Source organism: Orcinus orca, chromosome 5, assembly GCF_937001465.1.
Source record: "Orcinus orca chromosome 5, mOrcOrc1.1, whole genome shotgun sequence".
In the NCBI taxonomy this organism is placed as follows: domain Eukaryota; kingdom Metazoa; phylum Chordata; class Mammalia; order Artiodactyla; family Delphinidae; genus Orcinus; species Orcinus orca.
In genome coordinates this window covers 71,475,478-71,495,329 of record NC_064563.1, presented here as the reverse complement: position 1 = coordinate 71,495,329, position 19,852 = coordinate 71,475,478, and the positions used below count along the sequence as shown (strand labels likewise).

Genomic DNA, 19,852 nt, shown 5'->3' with positions numbered 1-19,852 from the left:
ATTTAGCATCTCTTCTGGATTGGAAAAATTTCTTCCTTTTAACCTTGTGTTCTTCACATTCTAAAGCCTTAAAACAGATTTGGAGGAGTGGGAGGTATCCCTAATCTCATCCTTCAGAAAGTCACAGTTTATTCTTCCATTGTCAGGATTAAAGGCAAAAGGAACAAAAAGAAAAGAAGAGAAAATAAAAGACAAAAATATTGAAAATGTGAATTAGAGGTGGCACAGCATTGGCAGATTTTAATTTTGATCAGTCGTAAGACAAACAGAAGCATGTAGAGTCAATTTCCCAGAAAACACATATGGCTTAGAAAAGAGGGAGAAGAAAACGAACTTGGAACAAAGCACATTCATCCATTTTCACCAATGCCGAAATACCCACATATCATTTTAGGAGCACTGTTTATTAACCTCTTGCCCTTTAGTGTGGAGGCTGGGTAGAGTGAATGTGAACTAGAACTCAGCCCTGACACTTTCTGTCTGTGAGACCTTGGACTGAACCCAGTTTAGAAATATTTGCCTTCATTTGATCCTCTTTTTTTCTCTTTATAGCTTAACCAGCTGGAAAAGGCAGTGGAAGCAGCACACACATTTTTCATGGCCAACCCTGAGCACATGGAAATGCAGCAGAACATCAAGAATTACAGAACGATGGCGGGTGTTGAAGACCTCCAGCTGGTAGATCGGGATGCCAAACCACACCTGGTGAGCTTTGGGGACCCTGTCCTAACCATGAGGAACTTAGTGCTCCTAACTTTCAATGGACTCAAAGCAAATTCCTATGAATGGATATCTCACATTGATTTCCAACGTCCAATACAGTATCATTTTTACACTTTCAGAGTTCCCAAGATGAAGTATTGTAATTCAGGGTTGAAAAATTGAAAGAAAAAGAAAATTAACTTAGAAAATCAGTATGATATGGTGAAAAGTAAGATGTGACGTAAATGTCTGTAACCCTCTCTGAGCCTCAGCACCCGCTCCAGCGCTTCAATTTTACCCACTGGAGTTGAAGCCCATGTGAATTGCTCAGGGTCACACCATGGTTTCCCAGCAACTAGTCCAGTGGCTTTTTCCACGGTACCTGTCCTTTTCAAATTTTGATTTTTTTAAGCTACATAATTATTCCTTTAAATGAAATCTTACTTGAAATTCACAATGTGTTGAAAGGGCATCTTTTTCAATTGGATACATCACCATTCTCAATGTGTGGCCTCCAAGAGGACTGAAGAAAAGGCTAAGAGAGGAAGATTTTAGATGAAAGTCTTTTTTCGTTTTATCTTTTAAAAGAATGAACTATGTTCCCTGGAGCCACATTATTATGATGGTTTCCGTGCTCTTGTACATTGGATGTCTTAAGCTGAGTGCAGTTTAGGGGATCCTTTCTAATTACAGGAAGGTACTTCTTTCCTTCAACGCTGTGATCTGATCTGTGACAAATCTGTACTATACATTATGTAAATGGCTAACAAGTCAACTGCAAACCAACTGAATGCACAAATCTTAGTGCTGGTGCTGAAATCTATTCAAAATAGTCATCATGGTCTCAAAGTTTGTTTCAAAATTTGCAAGCATCAAGTGTCAATCAAAACTGAAGATGAAACATTAATGAATGTTGAATTCTCATGTTTTAGGTGTACTTCCTTTTTAGATTTTTTGGTTCTCTGATAATTTTACCATACTGTTTCATTTAAATTTCTTACACACTAACTTTGCTTATGCCATTGCAATAAAATTGCAGTATACACACACACACACACAAAAAAAAATTTGAACCAGGCCTGGAATTGAGTGTCACGTCCACCCACATCCATCTTCCTGCACTTTGTTGCATGGCCCTACCTGCATTTAAAAGGGTTAGAAAATATAGTCTTGAGTGAGCTCAGGAAGAAAATGAAATTGATTGATGCCACAGCAGTAGGCTTGCTCAGTCAGTCCCTTCTCATTTACAATTAGTTGAAGCCAGGGGAGTTTCCCTTTATCTCCCAGTGCAATCCTTCTTTATCTTCCACAGCGCAAGAGTCCCACACCCACCTACCTAAGTGATCCAGAGTCTCCCTGCATTTTGCCATTCAAGTGCCCCTTGGGTGCTCTTTGAAAAAAATTTTTCTGTGTTTCTTTACAGGAGAGTTACAGTGAAGGAGTTAAACATTATGAGGCAGATGACTTTGAACTAGCTATCAAGTACTTTGAACAAGCTTTAAGAGAATATTTCAATGAAGATACAGAGTGCAGAGCCCTGTGTGAGGGGCCTCAGAGATTTGAGGAATATGAGTACTTAGGGTATAAAGCTGGTCTCTATGAAGCCATTGCAGGTAAAGTTTATTTTTTCCCTTGATTTCCTGATTATAGAAATACTACATGCCATCTGTAAAACTATTCCAATAATGTAGACGTATATATTGTAAAAAGTATAATTGTAAAAAAATTCTCCTATACGTATCCCATCCTCTCTCCCGTGGATTACTTTCCCTAGCTTAAATTTTGGTGACTATGCTTCCAAGCTTTTTCAGATACACACACAAATATTTAGGTACTTATTTATAATTATTATTTCATTTTATAAAAATAAGACAACACTGTAAATATTGATTTTCAGTATATGTTTTGTTTTTGTTTCATTTTATGCTTAACAATATATTGTGGACTTCTCATGTAAGTACATGTAGATCTACCTTATTGCATTATATGGGGAAAGTGTAATTTATTTGACCAGTCCTTTACTGATGAATACTAAGCAAGTTGCAATTTTTTATTATGATTAATAATGTAGTAGTGAATATCTTTGTATAGTCTTCTTCTATTACTTAAATGAATATTTTGTTACATACGGGAATTTAATATACCGCTATTTAAAATAGTAGGTAAAGTTCATTATACATTAATTGGGGAGGTTGACTAGTTAACCATGTATGGTGGGGACTGAGTTCTCTGCTGCATATGAAAAAATACACGAAATAAATTCTATTATATTAATAATATGAGTAAAAATAGAACTGTTAGAAGAAAATGCAAGGGAATATTTGTATAACAGTAGGAAAGCTCTTCTTAGCATGATGAAAGACAAGAAATTTTAAGAAAAAGATAGATTTTACATAAGATTTATAAATATAAAAGCTACTTTAATCAAATTGATTTATAATAGCAAGTGGAAAAAGTTGCAAAATGTTTACAGGAAAACAGTTAATATCATTAAACACAGACTGTGAATTATTAGTAGTACTGGTAATTCATTTCTTATTTATTGGTAGTAATAAAAATAAGCAAAATTTATTTAACAGTTAAAATATACAGAGCATTTTATATAGCTATATCTCTTTTAATCCTATAAACAACTCCTTGTAGGTATTGTTATTCACCCTCTTCTCCCCTTTTAAATGAGGAATTTAGACCTCAGAAAGATTAAGTAATGGGATTAAGGTGAAACTGGGAATCAAACCTAGGTTTTTCTCACTCTAGAGCCCATACTTTGAAGATCTACACAGTTGAAAAATGGGCAAAGTTTATTTATTCAATAATAAATGTTTAACACATATTTGTTGAGTGCATATTGTATTCCAAGTTATAAAACATGAAAAACAATGTTCAACTTCTCATATACTCATAGAAATGCAGATTAATAAAGTCAGTTTTCTTTCCCCAACTTCCAATGTTTTCTGTCTTCATAAAAAGCATCACTCACCTAGTAGCTCAAACCAAATCCCTAGAAGTTATCTTTCAATCCAACATTTCCTTCAATTCTTATTCCCCTCCGACTTGTTACCAAACTTTGAAAGATGCTACTTCCTAATAGCATTTGAGATTTCCTGGTTCCCTCCACTCCTTTTGCTACCACCCTGGTTCAAATCAACACTATATTTTAACTAATTCACTGTGATAGTTTCCTTGCTGGTCTTCACATTCTGATCAGGTTTTACTCTGTAGGCAGACAGAACAGTTTTCCAAAAAACAGAAAGTCTGCTCACAGATATGCTGAATCACCCCCTGCCACGCCACTGGCTTCCATTGCACTTGAAATAAAACCCAAAACCTTTAACAAGGACTTTCATGACTGCGTACTAGTGTTCATCTGTACTTATTTTAATTCCTAAGGTACGCCAGGCTCATTTCCACTTACAGACTTGAAAATGTTGTCTTCTCTCACTTGGCTATTGCCCTATCTTGTTAAGTGCTTAATCCTCAGTGCCTACTTATGGTGACTGGCAAGTAGCAGGTGCTTAGTGAATATCTGTTAAATGAATGGGTGGAAGGAAGAAAGGATGAGGGAAGGAAGGAAGGAAGGAGACAACCTATCCATCAATCACATTGCAGAGATTAAAAGGTTAATAATACTATACATTTGTGAAAATATAGGTCTTAAATTGTTGAGGTTTTTTTTTGAATTTTATTTTATTTATTTTTCTTATACAGCAGGTTCTTATTAGTTATCCATTTTATACATATTAGTGTATATATGTAAATCTCAGTCTCCCAATTCAACACACCACCACCCCCTTCTGTCATGTTCCCCCCTTGGTGCCCATACATTTGTTCTCCACATCTGTGTCTCAATTTCTGCCCTGCAAACCGGTTCACCTGTACCATTTTTCTAGGTTCCACATATATGCGTTAATATACAATATTTGTTTTTCTCTTTCTGACTTACTTCACTCTGAATGACAGTCTCTAGATCCATCCACGTCTCTACAAATAAACTAATTTCATTCCTTTTTATGGCTGTGTAATGTTCCATTGTATATATGTACCACATCTTCTTTATCCATTTGTCTATTGATGGGCATTTAGGCTGCTTCCATGTCCTGGTTATTGTAAATAGTGCTGCAATGAACATTGGGATGCATGTGTCTTTTTGAATTATGGTTTTCTCTTGGTATATGCCCAGTAGTGAGATTGCTGGGTCATATGGTAATTCTATTTATAGTTTTTTAAGGAACCTCCATACTGTTCTCCAAAGTGGCTGTATCAATTTATATTCCCACCAACAGTGCAAGAGGGTTCCCTTTTCTCCACACCCTCTCCAGCATCTGTTGTTTTTAGATTTTCTGGTGATGCCCATTCTAACTGGTGTGAGGTGATACCTCATTGTAGTTTTGATTTGCACTTCTCTAGTAATTAGTGATGTTGAGCAACTTTTCCTGTGCTTCTTGGCCATCTGTATGTCTTCTTTGGAGAAATGTTTATTTAGGTCTTCTGCCAATTTTTGGATTGGGTTGTGTGTTTTTTTAATATTGAGCTGCATGAGCTGTTTATATATTTTGGAGATTAATCCTTTATCCGTTGATTTGTTTGCAAATATTTTCTCCCATTCTGAGGGTTGTCTTTTCATCGTGTTTGTAGTTTCCTTTGTTGAGCAAAAGCTTTGAAGTTTCATTAGGTCCCATTTGTTTATTTTTGTTTTTATTTCCATTATTCTAAGAAGTGGATCAAAAAAGATCTTGCTGTGATTTATGTCAAAGAGTGTTCTTCCTATGTTTTCCTCTAAGAGCTTTATAGTGTCCAGTCTTACACTTAGGTCTCTAATCCATTTTGAGTTTATTTTTGTGAATGGTGTTAGGGAGTGTTCTAATTTCATTCTTTTACATGTAGCTGTCCAGTTTTCCCAGCACCGCTTATTGAAGAGACTGTCTTTTCTCCATTGTACATCCTTCCCTCCTTTGTCATAGATTAGTTGACCATGGGTGCATGGGTTTATCTCTGGGCTTTCTATCCTGTTCCATTGGTCTATATTTCTGTTTTTGTTCCAGTACCATATTGTCTTGATTACTGTAGCTTTGTAGTGTTGTCTGAAGTCAGGGAGTCTGATTCCTCCAGCTCATTTTTTTTTCCCTCAAGACCACTTTGGCTATTCGGGGTCTTTTGTGTCTCCATACGAATTTTAAGATTTTTTGTTCTAGTTCTGTAAAAAATGCCATTGGTAATTTGATAGGGATTACATTGACTCTGTAGATTGCTTTGGGTAGTATAGTCATTTTCACAATATTGATTCTCCAATCCAAGAACATGATATATCTCTCCATCTGTTTGTATCATCTTTAATTTCTTTCATCAGTGTCTTACAGTTTCCTGCCTACAGGTCTTTTGTCTCCCTAGGTAGGTTTATTCCTAGGTATTTTATTCTTTTGGTTGCAATGGTAAATGGGAGTGTTTCCTTAATTTCTCTTTCAGATTTTTCATCATTAGTGTATAGGAATGCAAGAGATTTCTGTGCATTAATTTTGTATCCTGCAATGTTACCAAATTCATTGATTAGCTCTAGTAGTTTTCTGGTGGCATCTTTAGGATTCTCTATGTATAGTATCATGTCATCTGCAGGCAGTGACAGTTTTACTTCTTCTTTTCCAATTTGTGTTCAGTTTGTTTCTTTTTCTTCTCTGATTGCCGTGGCTAAGACTTCCAAAACTATATTGAATAAGAGTGGTGAGAGTGGCCATCCTTGCCTTGTTCCTGATCTTAGAGGAAATGCTTTTAATTTTTCACCATTGAGAATGATGTTTGCTGTGGGTTTGTCATATATGGCCTTTATTATGTTCAGGTAGGTTCCCTGTATGTCCACTTTCTGGAGAGTTTTTATCATAAATGGGTGTTGAATTTTGTCAGAAGCTTTTTCTGCATCTATTGAGATGATTGTACGGTTTTTCTTTTTCAATTTGTTAATATGGTGTATCACATTGATTGATTTGCATATACTAAAGAATCCTTGCATCCCTGGGATAAATCCCACTTGATCATGGTGTATGATGCTTTTAATGTGCTGTTGGATTCTGTTTGATAGTATTTTGTTGAGGATTTTTGCATCTATATTCATCAGTGATATTGGTCTGTAATTTTCTTTTTTTATAGTATCTTTGCCTGGTTTTGGTATCAGGATGATGGTGGCCTCATAGAATGTGATTGAGAGTGCTCCTTCCTCTGCAATTTTTTGGAAGAGTTTGAGAAGGATGGGTGTTAGCTCTTCTCTAAATGTTTGATAGAATTCTGGTCCTGGGGTTTTGTTTGTTGGAAGATTTTTGATCACAGTTTCATTTTCATAACTTGTGATTGTTCAGTTCATATTTTCTATTTCTTCCTGGTTCAGTCTTGGAAGGTTATACCTTTCTAAGAATTTTTCCATTTCTTCCAGGTTGTCCATTTTATTGGCGTAGAGTTGCTTGTAGTAGTCTCTTAGGATGCTTTGTATTTCTGCGGTGTCTGTTGTAACTTCTCCTCTTTCATTTCTAATTTTATTGATTTGAGTTCTCTCCCTACTTTTCTTGATGAGTCTGGCTAGTGGCTTATCAATTTTGTTTATCTTCTCAAAGATCCAGCTTTTAGTTTTATTGATCTTTGCTACTGTTTTCTTTGTTTCTATTTCATTTATTTCTGCTCTGATCTTTATGATTTCTTTCCTTCTACTAACTTTGGGTTTTGTTTGTTCTTCTTTCTCTAGTTCCCTTAGGTGTAAGGTTAGATTGGTTATTTGAGATGTTTGTTGTTTCTTGAGGTAGGATTGTATTGCGATAAACTTCCCTCTTAGAACTGCTTTTGCTGCGGCCCGTAGGTTTTGGATCATCGTGTTTTCATTGTCATTTGTCTCTAGGTATTTTTTGATTTCCTCTTTGATTTCTTCAGTGATCTCTTGGTTATTAAGTAACGTATTGTTTATCCTCCATGTGTTTGTGTTTTTTACATTTTTTCCCCTTTAATTAATTTCTAATATCATAGCATTGTGGTCAGAAAAGATGTTTGATATGATTTCAATTTTCTTAAATTTACTGAGGTTTGATTTGTGACCCAAGATGTGATCTATCCTGTAGAATGTCCCGTGCACACTTGAGAAGAATCTGCTGTTTTTGGATGGAATGTCCTATAAATATCAATTAAATCTATCTGGTCTATTTTGTCTTTTAAAGCTTGTGTTTCCTTTTTACTTTTCTGTCTGGATGATCTGTCCATTGGTGTAAGTGAGGTTTTAAAGTCCCCCACTATTATTGTGTTACTGTCAATTTCCTCTTTTATAGCTGTTAGCAGTTGCCTTATGTATTGAGGTGCTCCTATGGTGGGTGCGTATATATTTATAATTGTTTTATCTTCTTCTTGGATTGATCCCTTGATCATTATGCAGTGTCCTTCCTTGTCTCTTGTAACATTCTTTATTTTAAAGTCTATTTTATCTTATATGAGTATTGCTACTCCAGCTTTCTTTTGATTTCCATTTGCATGGAATATCTTTTTCCATCCCCTCACTTTCAGTCTGTATGTGTTCCTAGGTCTGAAGTGGATCTCTTGTAGACAGCATATATATGGGTCTTCTTTTTATATCCATTCAGTGAACCTGTGTCTTTTGGTTGGAGCATTTAATCCATTCATGTTTAAGGTAATTATCGATATGTATGTTCCTATGACTATTTTCTTAATTGTTTTGGGTTTGTTTTTGTAGGTCCTTTTCTTCTCTTGTGTTTCCCACTTAGAGAAGTTCCTTTAGCATTTGTTGTAGAGCTGGTTTGGTGATGCTGAATTCTCTTAGCTTTTGCTTGTCTGTAAAACTTCTGATTTCTCCATTGAAAATGAATGAGATCCTTGCTGGGTAGAGTAATCTTGGTTGTAGGTCCTTCCCTTTCATCATTTTAAATATGTCATGTCACTCCCTTCTGGCTTGTAGAGTTTCTGCTGAGAAATCAGCTGTTAGCCTTATGGGAGTTTCCTTGTATGTTATTTGTCATTGTTCCCTTGCTGCTTTCAATAATTTTTCTTTGTCTTTAATTTTTACCAGTTTGATTACTATGTGTCTCCGCATGTTTCTCCTTGGGTTTAACCTGTATGGGACTCTCTGCGCTTCCTGGACTTGGGTGGCTATTTCCTTTCCCATGTTAGGGAAGTTTTCAACTATAATCTCTTCTAATATTTTCTCGGGTCCTTTCTCTCTCTCTTCTGCTTCTGGGACCCCTATAATGCAAATGTTGTTGCATTTAATGTTGTCCCAGAGGTCTCTTAGGCTGTCTTCATTTCATTTCATTCTTTTTTCTTTATTCTGTTCCGCAGCAGTGAATTCCACCATTCTGTCTTCCAGGTCACTTATCCGTTCTTCTGTCTCAGTTATTCTGCTATTGATTCCTTCTAGTGTATTTTTCATTTTAATTATTGTATTGTTGTATTGTTCACCTCTGTTTGTTTGTTCTTTAATTCTTCTAGGTCTTTGTTAAACATTTCTTGCATCTACTCGATCTTTGCCTCCATTGTTTTTCTGAGGCCCTGGATCATCTTCACTATCATTATTCTGAATTGTTTTTCTGGAAGATTGCCTATCTCCACTTCATTTAGTTGTCTTTATGGGGTTTTATCTTGTCCCTTCATCTGGTACATAGCCCTCTGCCTTTTCATCTTGTCTATCTTTCTGTGAATGTGGTTTTTGTTCCACAGGCTGCAGGATTGTAGTTCTTGCTTCTGCTGTCTGCCCTCTGGTGGGTGAGGTTATCTAAGAGCCTTGTGCAAGTTTGTGTTGAAGTTTTTTAGAGGGGTAATTAGGAAATATCTATCAAAATTTAGACTAAGAAGTAAACTGAAAATCAATGTGCCTTCTTTTAGCCTTTTTTTTTTTACATTTTAGAAATATATATATATCTATACATTTCAAACTGATCACCACAATAAGTCTAGTTAAAATATGTCACCATACAAAGATATTACATAGTTATTGACTGTATTCCCCACACTGTACATTTCATAACCATGACTTATTTATTTTGCAACTGGAAGTTTGTATGTCTTAAGCTCCCTCACCTATTTTTTTCCTCCCCCACCACCTACCCCTCTGGCCCATTTGTTCTCTGTATCTATAACTCTGTCTCTGTTTTGTTATGTTTGTTCATTTGTTCTGTTTTGTTTTGTTTTGTCTTTAGATTGCACATATAAGTGAAACCATATAGTATTTTTCTTCCTCTTTCTGACTTATTAGCATAATACCTTCTAGGTCTATCCATGTTGTCACAAGTAACAAGATTTCATTCTTTTTTATGGCTGAGGGCTGAGTACTGTTCCATTGTGTGTGCACATATATCACATCTTCTTTATACATTCATCTATTGATGGGCACTTAGGCTGCTTCCATACCTTGGCTATTGTAAATATATTATTTGTCAAGTGACTTATTTGCTACACATTCAATTACCCAAGTTCAACTCAATTCACTTAAAATCAAAACAGCATTATTGGGGATTTTTTTCCCATAAGGTTTTATTTTATTGGGCCTCTACCAGAGCCATTTACTTGCATTTTTGTAAACACTGCTCATTTGAATGTCACTTTTATGTGTGCTTCACATTTCAACTGCTGAATATTTCTTTAACTTAATCTTTTATTTGAGAATGGGCAGGCTTTTCCTTTATTACAGTTTACTATCTTGTAGTTTTTTTAAGGATAGGTTCCCTGCTTTCATTCCCACATTCATCTCTACACCTACCTCTACCAATGGCCACTGAACAGCTTTGGCAAATGTCCTAGATCTGGTTTAAGAGAATTGACTGACAAATTCCCACAAATTAACATTTTGCAATTTTCTGAGGTCACCACAGCCTGTTGGTTGCTGGAAAAGAATAGAAGTCTCCTAACTCAGGCTACTAACACAGCTACCACCACCATCACCCCACTTCCAATAAAGAAAAGTGATAAAAAATTCATAGGCCCTCAAGTTTAATCAAATATTATATGTTGCAGGAATATGGTAAGTCTTCTCAGGAATTTGAAGCATATCCAATTCATAATGAGATGGAAATCTTTAAAAGTATTCCCATGCGAGTGTCTTGAATCTCAAACCTATTAAAACATAATCATTTCACAGTAACATTTGATATAGAAAGGAGGCAAGGAATACAACTAATAAAAAGGGATATCATTACTCTAACTATGTAAATTCCTGCCTGGTTCAAAACTATTCTCGATTAGGAGTAAAACTGGCTTTTAAAATACAGAATGTATTTAGAAAGTCAGAGTTTTTGACTTTTAGACTTGGAAGAACATTACCAATTGGAGAAAACTACAAATGGCTTCTGAATGCAGTTATTTATTACCAGCCATGCTCACTGAAGCCTTAAAGGATATCATTTTGTCACTCTTATTTTGCTGCTATTAATATCTTACTTTGAAAAATACTTTCATTCAGATTGTGGATTCCTGTTGGGTGTGTTTCCCACCTTTTCCTTTTGCTTGTCATTTGGAATTAGGAGTGAATATTAAAAGGTAAAGAGGAAAGCAAATGGCCAGCGAAACTAGGAGAAATGCTTGAGAGTTGTTTGTTGTTTTCTTAAGAAATAAAATACCTAGCTATTTATTTATAACATGCTAATCAAATAAACATAACCCATTCTTCTCTTCATGTCTTCCAACTGAAATTAAGAACCAATGGATGATAGTGATCTTATTAGCTGTACTATATTAGATTGAGTTAGCCAGGTTTTAAGAGAATTAGCACATTTCCCTACACACCAGGAAACAGATATTTCCTTTCTGTTGTGTTTTGGGGGTCCCTCTTCAAGGTCATCTAGATACAAGCCAGACTCTGCATAATAGAAAGCCTTTTGAATGGAGGCAGTTGTGGATTAGACTGTACAGTCATGAAGTCGGGTGGTTTTATCATTATTCTCAGGAGAACTTGCTCTGCACAAGCATGAATGGACTATTCTCTTAATGGAAAAGACTGCCTCTATCTTCATTGTAGACATCAGAGTCGGGGCAAAATGTAAGAAGCGTTTTCTTTCTGGGACATTAGCCACTTGTGTTTCCTCTGCTCATGCTTGTATGAGATAGAACCCAGAGCTAAAAGGAGCATGAAAACCCCTGCACTTCAGGATCCTCGCCTGTTTGCAAGTGAGAAGAATGGGAACAAAGAAAAAGAGGCAAAATGCTTCTTCAAATTCTTTAGCTTTCATCCTTCTCCTATTTTACCAGTCTCTACAGTATTAGGATTTATAATGTCCAGGTGATAGACTAATTTGTAACTGGGTAGAATAGGTTCCTGATCAATGGATGTAAAGGAATGTTGCTTTTATTTCCCCTTTAGTAAAAGTGGCTTGAAAATATTAACAAGGAAAAAGAGCATTGTGGCTTCACTTCTCTGTGTGAACTCCCCACGTACGTGGCAGTTCCTTTCTCTCAACCGGTCCTTAACATAACTGGGATCTGAACTTCCCATCCTGACTCCAGGACACTTCAGGCCATCTAAAGTCCAAAAAGAGACCCCCAAGTTTTTAAATAAGAAAGTAATCTACTCAGCTGGGCATGGGTGGGATGAGATGGCCTATGTCACTTTCAGGAGATGTAGAAAAAGAATACATGGAAGGAAAGAGTGCTATACATTTAGAATCTACTAGTAATTAGTCTAGTGATCACTGGTTAGGAAGCCTTGGCAAGTCACTTACTTTCTTTGTGAAAAGGATTTCTGGTCATGAATGAGGGTGATAATGATATCTCTCTAAGAGTGTATGGTGAGGTGAGATGCCCTGCGTAACCGTGGTTCTCACTTTGAAGTCTGGACGTTGAGAAGATGAGAGGAACCCACTTCTTGGCTCTTGTTTTTCAGATCACTATGTGCAGGTGCTGGTTTGTCAGCATGAATGCGTGAGGGAACTTGCCACCCGCCCTGGCCGCCTCTCACCAATCGAGAACTTTCTTCCCCTACATTATGACTACCTGCAGTTTGCCTACTATCGAGGTAAAGCGTGGATTATCTGTGAAAAACTTTGGGGGGAAGGGGTGTGGCTCATCACAAGACACATCGAATTTTTGTGGGTTAGTCCTCCACCTTCCTCAGTTGTAATCAAGCTATGGGTGTGTATGCATTTTCTGTCTCACCTCACATCACTACAGCTCAGAACAAGAGCAGACGGTGAAACCACAAGTGGGCAAATGTTGTGACAATGCCCTGAAAGTTATACTAGATTGATATTTTATGTGATTTTTAAATTTAATTTTTCGACTTAATTTGAAGAGATAATATACTCACAGGTTTAAAGACTAAATATTTAAAAACCTCTCTCTCTTTCTTTTCCCCACAACCCAATTTCACGCCCTAAAATCCACAGTTTCTTATTTACCCTTCCAAAATTTTATACAGAAACAACACACACACACACACACACACACACACACACACTGTCTCTGAATTATTTTATCCTCCTACACATAGAAGATAGCACATTATTTACACTCTTCCTCACATTGTTTTCTTCACTTAACAATACATATCAGATTTTTTTTAGTATGTTGGACCTATGAAATTCCCTTTTGCTTGGTCAAAAATGGTCACATTTGGGAAGTTTTATAGGGCTCAATCTAGTTGTTTCAGTACATACAGATCTTCCTCATTCATTTTTCTTTATATCTAGATATCACCATACTATAATTTATTTAATGTGTCTCCTTACTGATGAGCATTGTGTTGTTTGTAATATTTTACTATTACAATCAATGATCAAATGAATATTTCCTGTATGTCATTTACATTTGCATGTAAATATCTATAGGATAAATTTCTAGAAGTACAGTTGCTGCATCAATGGTTTATTTGTTTGTAATTTTGACAGATGTTGCCAATTTGTTCTCCACATGGAGTACACTTTTCATTGCACAGCAACAGAATATATTATCAAAATTTAAATATTCCCAAATCATTACGTGAAAATTGATATCTCAATAAAGTTTTAATTTCCATTTATCTCATCGAGAAAGAAAGAGTGAGCATCTTATGTTTAAAAGCAATTAATAGAATTTGTATTGCTGAAATTGGTCTTAGATATCATGTTTTCAAATTCAGTACAAAAAATCAGAATTAACTTCAAAAATTCTACTCTGTATTAAATAATGTAAGTTGCCAGCAAATATCTTCAGGTGGAGCTTTTGATAATTTGTTGCAGACATCTAGCAGCATAGCAGACCGAAGTTAGTACCTTTGGAATACCTGAAATCCTGTCCTTCCTTTCATCTGCAACTATTTCTGCTGCTTCTACTCAGCCTCACGGCATCTTCCCTCTTTTCTTTTAATTTTTATTTTATATTGTAGTACAGTTGATTGACAATATTGTGTTAGTTTCAGGTGTAAAGCAAAGTGATTCAGTTATACATATACATATATCCATTCTTTTTCAGGTTCTTTCCCCATATTGGTTATTACAGAGTATTGAGTAGGGTTCCCTGTGCTATACAGTAGGTAGCCTCTTCCCTCTTACTGATCATTTCATGCTGACTCTCATGGACATGTTGACATATCTTTAAAAAATTTTGTAGACCAACCTAGGCTGACTCTAATGCCGCAACTCCTGGATTTTTCAGTTGGCGAATATGTGAAAGCCTTGGAGTGTGCCAAGGCCTATCTTCTACTCCATCCGGATGACGAGGATGTCAGAGACAACGTGGATTACTATGAGAGTCTGTTGGATGACAGCACTGACCCAGCATCTATCCAGGCCAGAGAGGTGAGACCCATGTTCTGAGAAGAAACTCATTATTCTGCTCAGTGCTCTGGGGAGAGTTGGTAAAAATATAACACTTCTCTTAAAGATAGCTAACAATTTAGTAAAGGTTCTAGGGCTCAGTTCTTTGCAACTTTAATTAGTAATGCTAAAAGCGTGTTTTTCGCCTATGTGCTAGCTTGTGAAAATCTACAGAGATAGAGGCATTTTCTGCAGCTGTGAATATTTTTTTAGCTCATTTGTTACTGTCTAAAGAAAATTATTTCCACTTGAACATTAATCATACCTTTTAACTGTTATTTAAATATACATTTTCTTTTTTCTGTAGGATTTGGCGATGTTTGTGAAGCATCATAAACTGGAATCAGAACTAATAAAATCAGCTGCAGAGGGTCTGGGATTTTCATACACTGAGCCGGTAAGAACAAACAGGAGAGAGGAAAAGGTCTTTAAAGGAACTATTTGGTGGACTTCTTATTTATGATTGTATTCCCCAGCCCCTTTTGTTGAAGATTATAATCCCCTGCCTTTTTTAAACAAACACTGGAGGGAGCGGGTGTTTACCCTGTACATGTGATGAACTGTAAAAGACTTTAACAGATTTCCATGTCACTGAGAGCTAAAGTCAGAAGCAAATATACTTGGATAGGAAAGAAATGTTTTGAATATGATATGTTTGCCTCAGGATTGTTTTATTTCCTAATTTCTGTATACAACATTTTGTATTTTCTTTTAAACATTTCTCTTAAACATTTTAAACAATAAAAAGACTTCAAAAGAACAGAATCAGTCACAATCGTACTACCTATCATGCTGACTACTTTTTTCCACGTGTCCATGTTGTCTTGTTTTTTCTTATTTTGGGGGGCTGCGTTGGATCTTGCTCTGCACAGGCTTTCTGGCTTTCTCTAGTTGTGGCGAGCGGGGGCTATTCTTCATTGCGGTGCATGTGCTTCTCATTGAGGTGGCTTCTCTTGTTGTGGAACATGGGCTCTAGGCACGCAGGCTTCAGTAGTTACAGCACACAGGCTCAGTTGTTGCGACACACGAGCCCTAGAGCATGTGGGTTTCAGTAACTGCAGAGCGTGAGCTCAGTAGTTGTGGCATGTGGGCTCAGTAGTTGTGACTCATGGGCTCTAGAGTGCAGTCTCAGTAGTTGTGGCACATGGGCTTAGGTGCTCTGCAGCATGTGGGATCTTCCTGGCCCAAGGATCGAACCCATGTCCCCTGCACTGGCAGGTGGATTCTTTTTTTTTTTTTTTTAACATCTTTATTGGAGTATAATTGCTTTACAATGGTGTGTTAGTTTCTGCTCTATAACAAAGTGAATCAGCTATACATATACATATATCCCCATATCTCCTCCCTCTTGTGTCTCCCTCCTACCCTCCCTATCCCACCCCTCTAGGTGGACACAAAGCACCGAACTGATCTCCCTGTTCTATGTGGCTGCTTCCCACAAGCTATCCATTTTACATTTGTGTATGTATATATGTCCATGCCACTCTCTCACTTCGTCCCAGCTTACCCTTCCCCCTCCTCATATCCTCAAGTCCACTCTCTACATCTGTGTCTTTATTCCTCTCCTGCCCCTAGGTTCTTCAGAACCAATTTTTTTTTTTTTTTTAGATTCCATATATATGTGTTAGCATATGGTATTTGTTTTTCTCTTTCTGACTTACTTCACTCTGTAGGACACACAGACTCTAAGTCCATCCACCTCACTACAAATAACTCAGTTTTGTTTCTTTTTATGGTTGAGTAATATTCCACTGTATATTTGCGCCACATCTTCTTTATCCATTCACCTGTCAATGGACACTTAGGTTGCTTCCATGTCCTGGCTATTGTAAATAGTGCTGCAATGAACATTGTGGTACATGTCTCTTTTTGAATTATGGTTTTCTCAGGGTATATGCCCAGTAATGAGATTGCTGGGTCATATGGTAGTACTATTTTTAGTTTTTTAAGGAACCTCCATACTGTTCCCCATAGTGGCTCTATCAATTTAATTCAAACCAACAGTGCAAGAGGGTTCCCTTTTCTCCACACTCTGTCCAGCATTTATTGCTTGTAGACTTTTGATGATGGCCATTCTGACTGGTGTGAGGTGATACCTCATTGGAGTTTTGATTTGCATTTCTCTAATGATTAGAGATGTTTAGCACCCTTTCATGTGTTTGTTGGCAATCTATATCTTCTTTGGAGAAATGTCTATTTAGTTCTTCTGCCCATTTTTGGATTGGGTTCTTTGTTTTTATGATATTGAGCTGCTTGAGCGGCTTGTATATTTGGGAGATTAATCATTTGTCAGTTGCTTCATTTGCAAATATTTTCTCCCATTCTGAGGGTTGTGTTTTCATCTTGTTTATGGTTTCCTTTGCTGTGCAAAAGCTTTGAAGTTTCATTAGGTCCCATTTGTTTATTTTTGTTTTTATTTCCATTTCTCTAGGAGGTGGGTCAAAAAGGATCTTGCTGTGATTGATATCATAGAGTGTTCTGCCTATGTTTTCCTCTAAGAGTTTGATAGTGTCTGGCCTTACATTTAGGTCTTTAATCCATTTTGAGTTTATTATCATGTATGGTGTTAGGGAGTGTTCTAATTTCATTCTTTTACATGTAGCTGTCCAGTTTTCCCAGCACCACTTATTGAAGAGGCTGTCTTTTTCCATTGTATATTCTTGCCTCCTTTATCAAAGATAAGGTGACCATATGTGTGTGGGTTTATCTCTGGGCTTTCTATCCTGTTCCATTCATCTATATATGTTTTTGTGCCAGTACCATACTGTCTTGATTACTGTAGCTTTGTAGTATATATAGTCTGAAGTCAGGAAGCCTGATTCCTCCAGCTCCATTTTTCTTTCTCAAGTTTGCTTTGGCTATTCGGGGTCTTTTGTGTTTCCATACAAATTGTGAAATTTTTTGTTCTAGTTCTGTGAAAAATGCCAGTGGTAGTTTGATAGGGATTGCACTGAATCTGTAGATTGCTTTGGGTAGTAGAGTCATTTTCACAATGTTGATTCTTCCAATCCAAGGACATGGTATATCTCTCCATCTGTTTGTATCATCTTTAATTTCTTTCATCAGTGTCTTGTAGCTTTCTGCATACAGGTCTTTTATCTCCTAAGGTAGGTTTATTCCTAGGTATTTTATTCTTTTTGTTGCAATGGTAAGTCGGGGTGTTTCCTTAATTTCTCTTTCAGATTTTTCATCCTTAGTGTATAGGAATGCCAGAGATTTCTGTGCATTAATTTTGTATCCTGCTACTTTACCAAATTCATTGTTTAGCTCTAGTAGTTTTCTGGTAGCATCTTTAGGATTCTCTATGTATAGTATCATGTCATCTGCAAACAGTCACAGTTTTACTTCTGCTTTTCCTATTTGGATTCCTTTTATTTCTTTTTCTTCTCTGATTGCTGTGGCTGAAACTTCCAAAACTATGTTGAATAATAGTGGTGAGAGTGGGCAACCTTTTCTTGTTCCTGATCTTAGTGGAAATGGTTTCATTTTTCATCATTGAGAGCAATGTTGGCTGTGAGTTTGTCATATATGACCTTTATTATGTTGAGGTAAGTTCCCACTATGCCTACTTTCTGGAGGGTTTTTATCATAAATGGGTGTTGAATTTTGTCAAAAACTTTTTCTGCATCTATTGTGATTATCATACGGTTTTTATCTTTCAATTTGTTAATATGGTGTATCACATTGATTGATTTATGTATATTGAAGAATCCTTGCATTCCTGTCATTAACCCCACTTGATCATGGTGTATGATCCTTTTAATGTGCTGTTGGATTCTGTTTGCTAGTATTTTGTTGAGGATTTTTGCATCTATGTTCATCAGTGATATTGGCCTGTAGTTTTTCTTTTTTTGTGACATCTTTGTCTGGTTTTGGTATCAGGGTGATGGTGGCCTCGTAGAATGAGTTTGGGAGTGTTCCTCCCTCTGCTGTATTTTGGAAGAGTTTGAGGATAGGTGTTAGCTCTTCTCTAAATGTTTGATAGAATTTTCCTTTGAAGCCATCTGGTCCTGGGGTTTTGTTTGTTAGAAGATTTTTAATCACAGTTTCAATTTCAGTGCTTGTGATTGGTCTGTTTATCTTTTCTATTTCTTCCTGGTTCAGTCTCAGAACATTGTGCTTTTCTAAGAATATGTACATTTCTTCCAGGTTGTCCATTTTATTGGTATATAGTTACTTGTAGTAATCTCTCATGATCCTTTGTATTTGTTCAGTGTCAGTTGTTACTTCTCCTTTTTCATTTCTAATTCTGTTGATTTGAGTCTTCTCCCTTTTTTTCTTGATGAGTCTGGCTAATGGTTTATCAATTTTGTTTATCTTCTCAAAGAACCAGACTTTAGTTGGCAGGTGGATTCTTAACCACTGTGTCACCAGGGAAGTCCCCCATGTTGTCTTTTAAACATTCTTCATATGAAGACATCCCTTTTGTAGAAGTAGTACCTCTATATATATAGATTTCTATTTTTATTTATTGATTTTTATTTGGGATAGCATAAGCAATTTCTTTATCTTTACAGCTTTCAAAATTATTTTTAGCTACATCTGTAGTTGATGTGCAATAAATAAGTTAATCCTCTTCCTGATGTTGAACATTTGTTTACTTATTTTTTGTTTTTTTGTGCCCTAATGAATGCATTAAGCATTTTTCTTTCTACTGAACTATATCCATAGGATAAATTTCCAGAAGTGGGTTAACTCTGCCATCAAAAGATACGAGAAGGTTTAAAATTTTTGAAATTTTTTTTCTAGGAGAGTTTTCTGGTCCTTCATTATTCCTAACAGTTCATAAAAGTTTATGGTTTTACCATGAACTTCTCAGCAATGAGAAATAACATCTTAAACTCATTCATATGCCTAATATATTATGTACAAAATGGTGTTTTAATTTGTATTCCTTTGATTACCAGCAAAAATCAACTTTTCACAAATTATTATTAAGTATTTGTCCTCTCATTTGATTTACCTGGACATGTATTTTATTCATTTATCTGTTCATTGCTATATAAGTTCTTTATATACTGTACATGTTAATAGTTAATATAAAAAGCACTGTTTGTAATATATCCTATTTGTAACACAGTTTTCATCTCTTTCTTAGTTATGTTTTTATTGACACATTTTTAAAATTAGGATAATTTTAATGTACGTTTCTAGTGTAACATTTCTAATATGTTTATATCCGGTCTTACTATTTTTGAAAGTTATGTTATCCCAAATGACCCTAGGAAAAACAATCACTTACTTTATGATCCTATACAGATGATTAACCAGACTGGACTTTTTGTTTATTTGTTTTATTTATAAAAGTGAAAGGAGTCATACTTAATTATCTTCTAAGTGTCTTCTTGCTACCAAATTCTAAATCACTTTCTTGGACAAAAGGATGGATGCCC

The 19,852-nt window shown here is 36.0% G+C and overlaps 1 protein-coding gene across 2 annotated transcripts in view; it reads left to right on the top strand.

Annotated features, from left to right (window-relative positions):
* Positions 1-19,852, top strand: part of P3H2 (prolyl 3-hydroxylase 2) — a 168,785-nt gene that overhangs the window by 116,970 nt on the left and 31,963 nt on the right. For both annotated transcript variants that reach the window (XM_033403246.2, XM_004278491.3), the window contains exons 2-6: positions 553-705; positions 2,126-2,315; positions 12,551-12,682; positions 14,299-14,441; positions 14,767-14,856. In XM_033403246.2, coding sequence (XP_033259137.1) covers positions 553-705; positions 2,126-2,315; positions 12,551-12,682; positions 14,299-14,441; positions 14,767-14,856 — 708 coding nt within the window. The remainder of the gene's footprint in view (positions 1-552; positions 706-2,125; positions 2,316-12,550; positions 12,683-14,298; positions 14,442-14,766; positions 14,857-19,852) is intronic.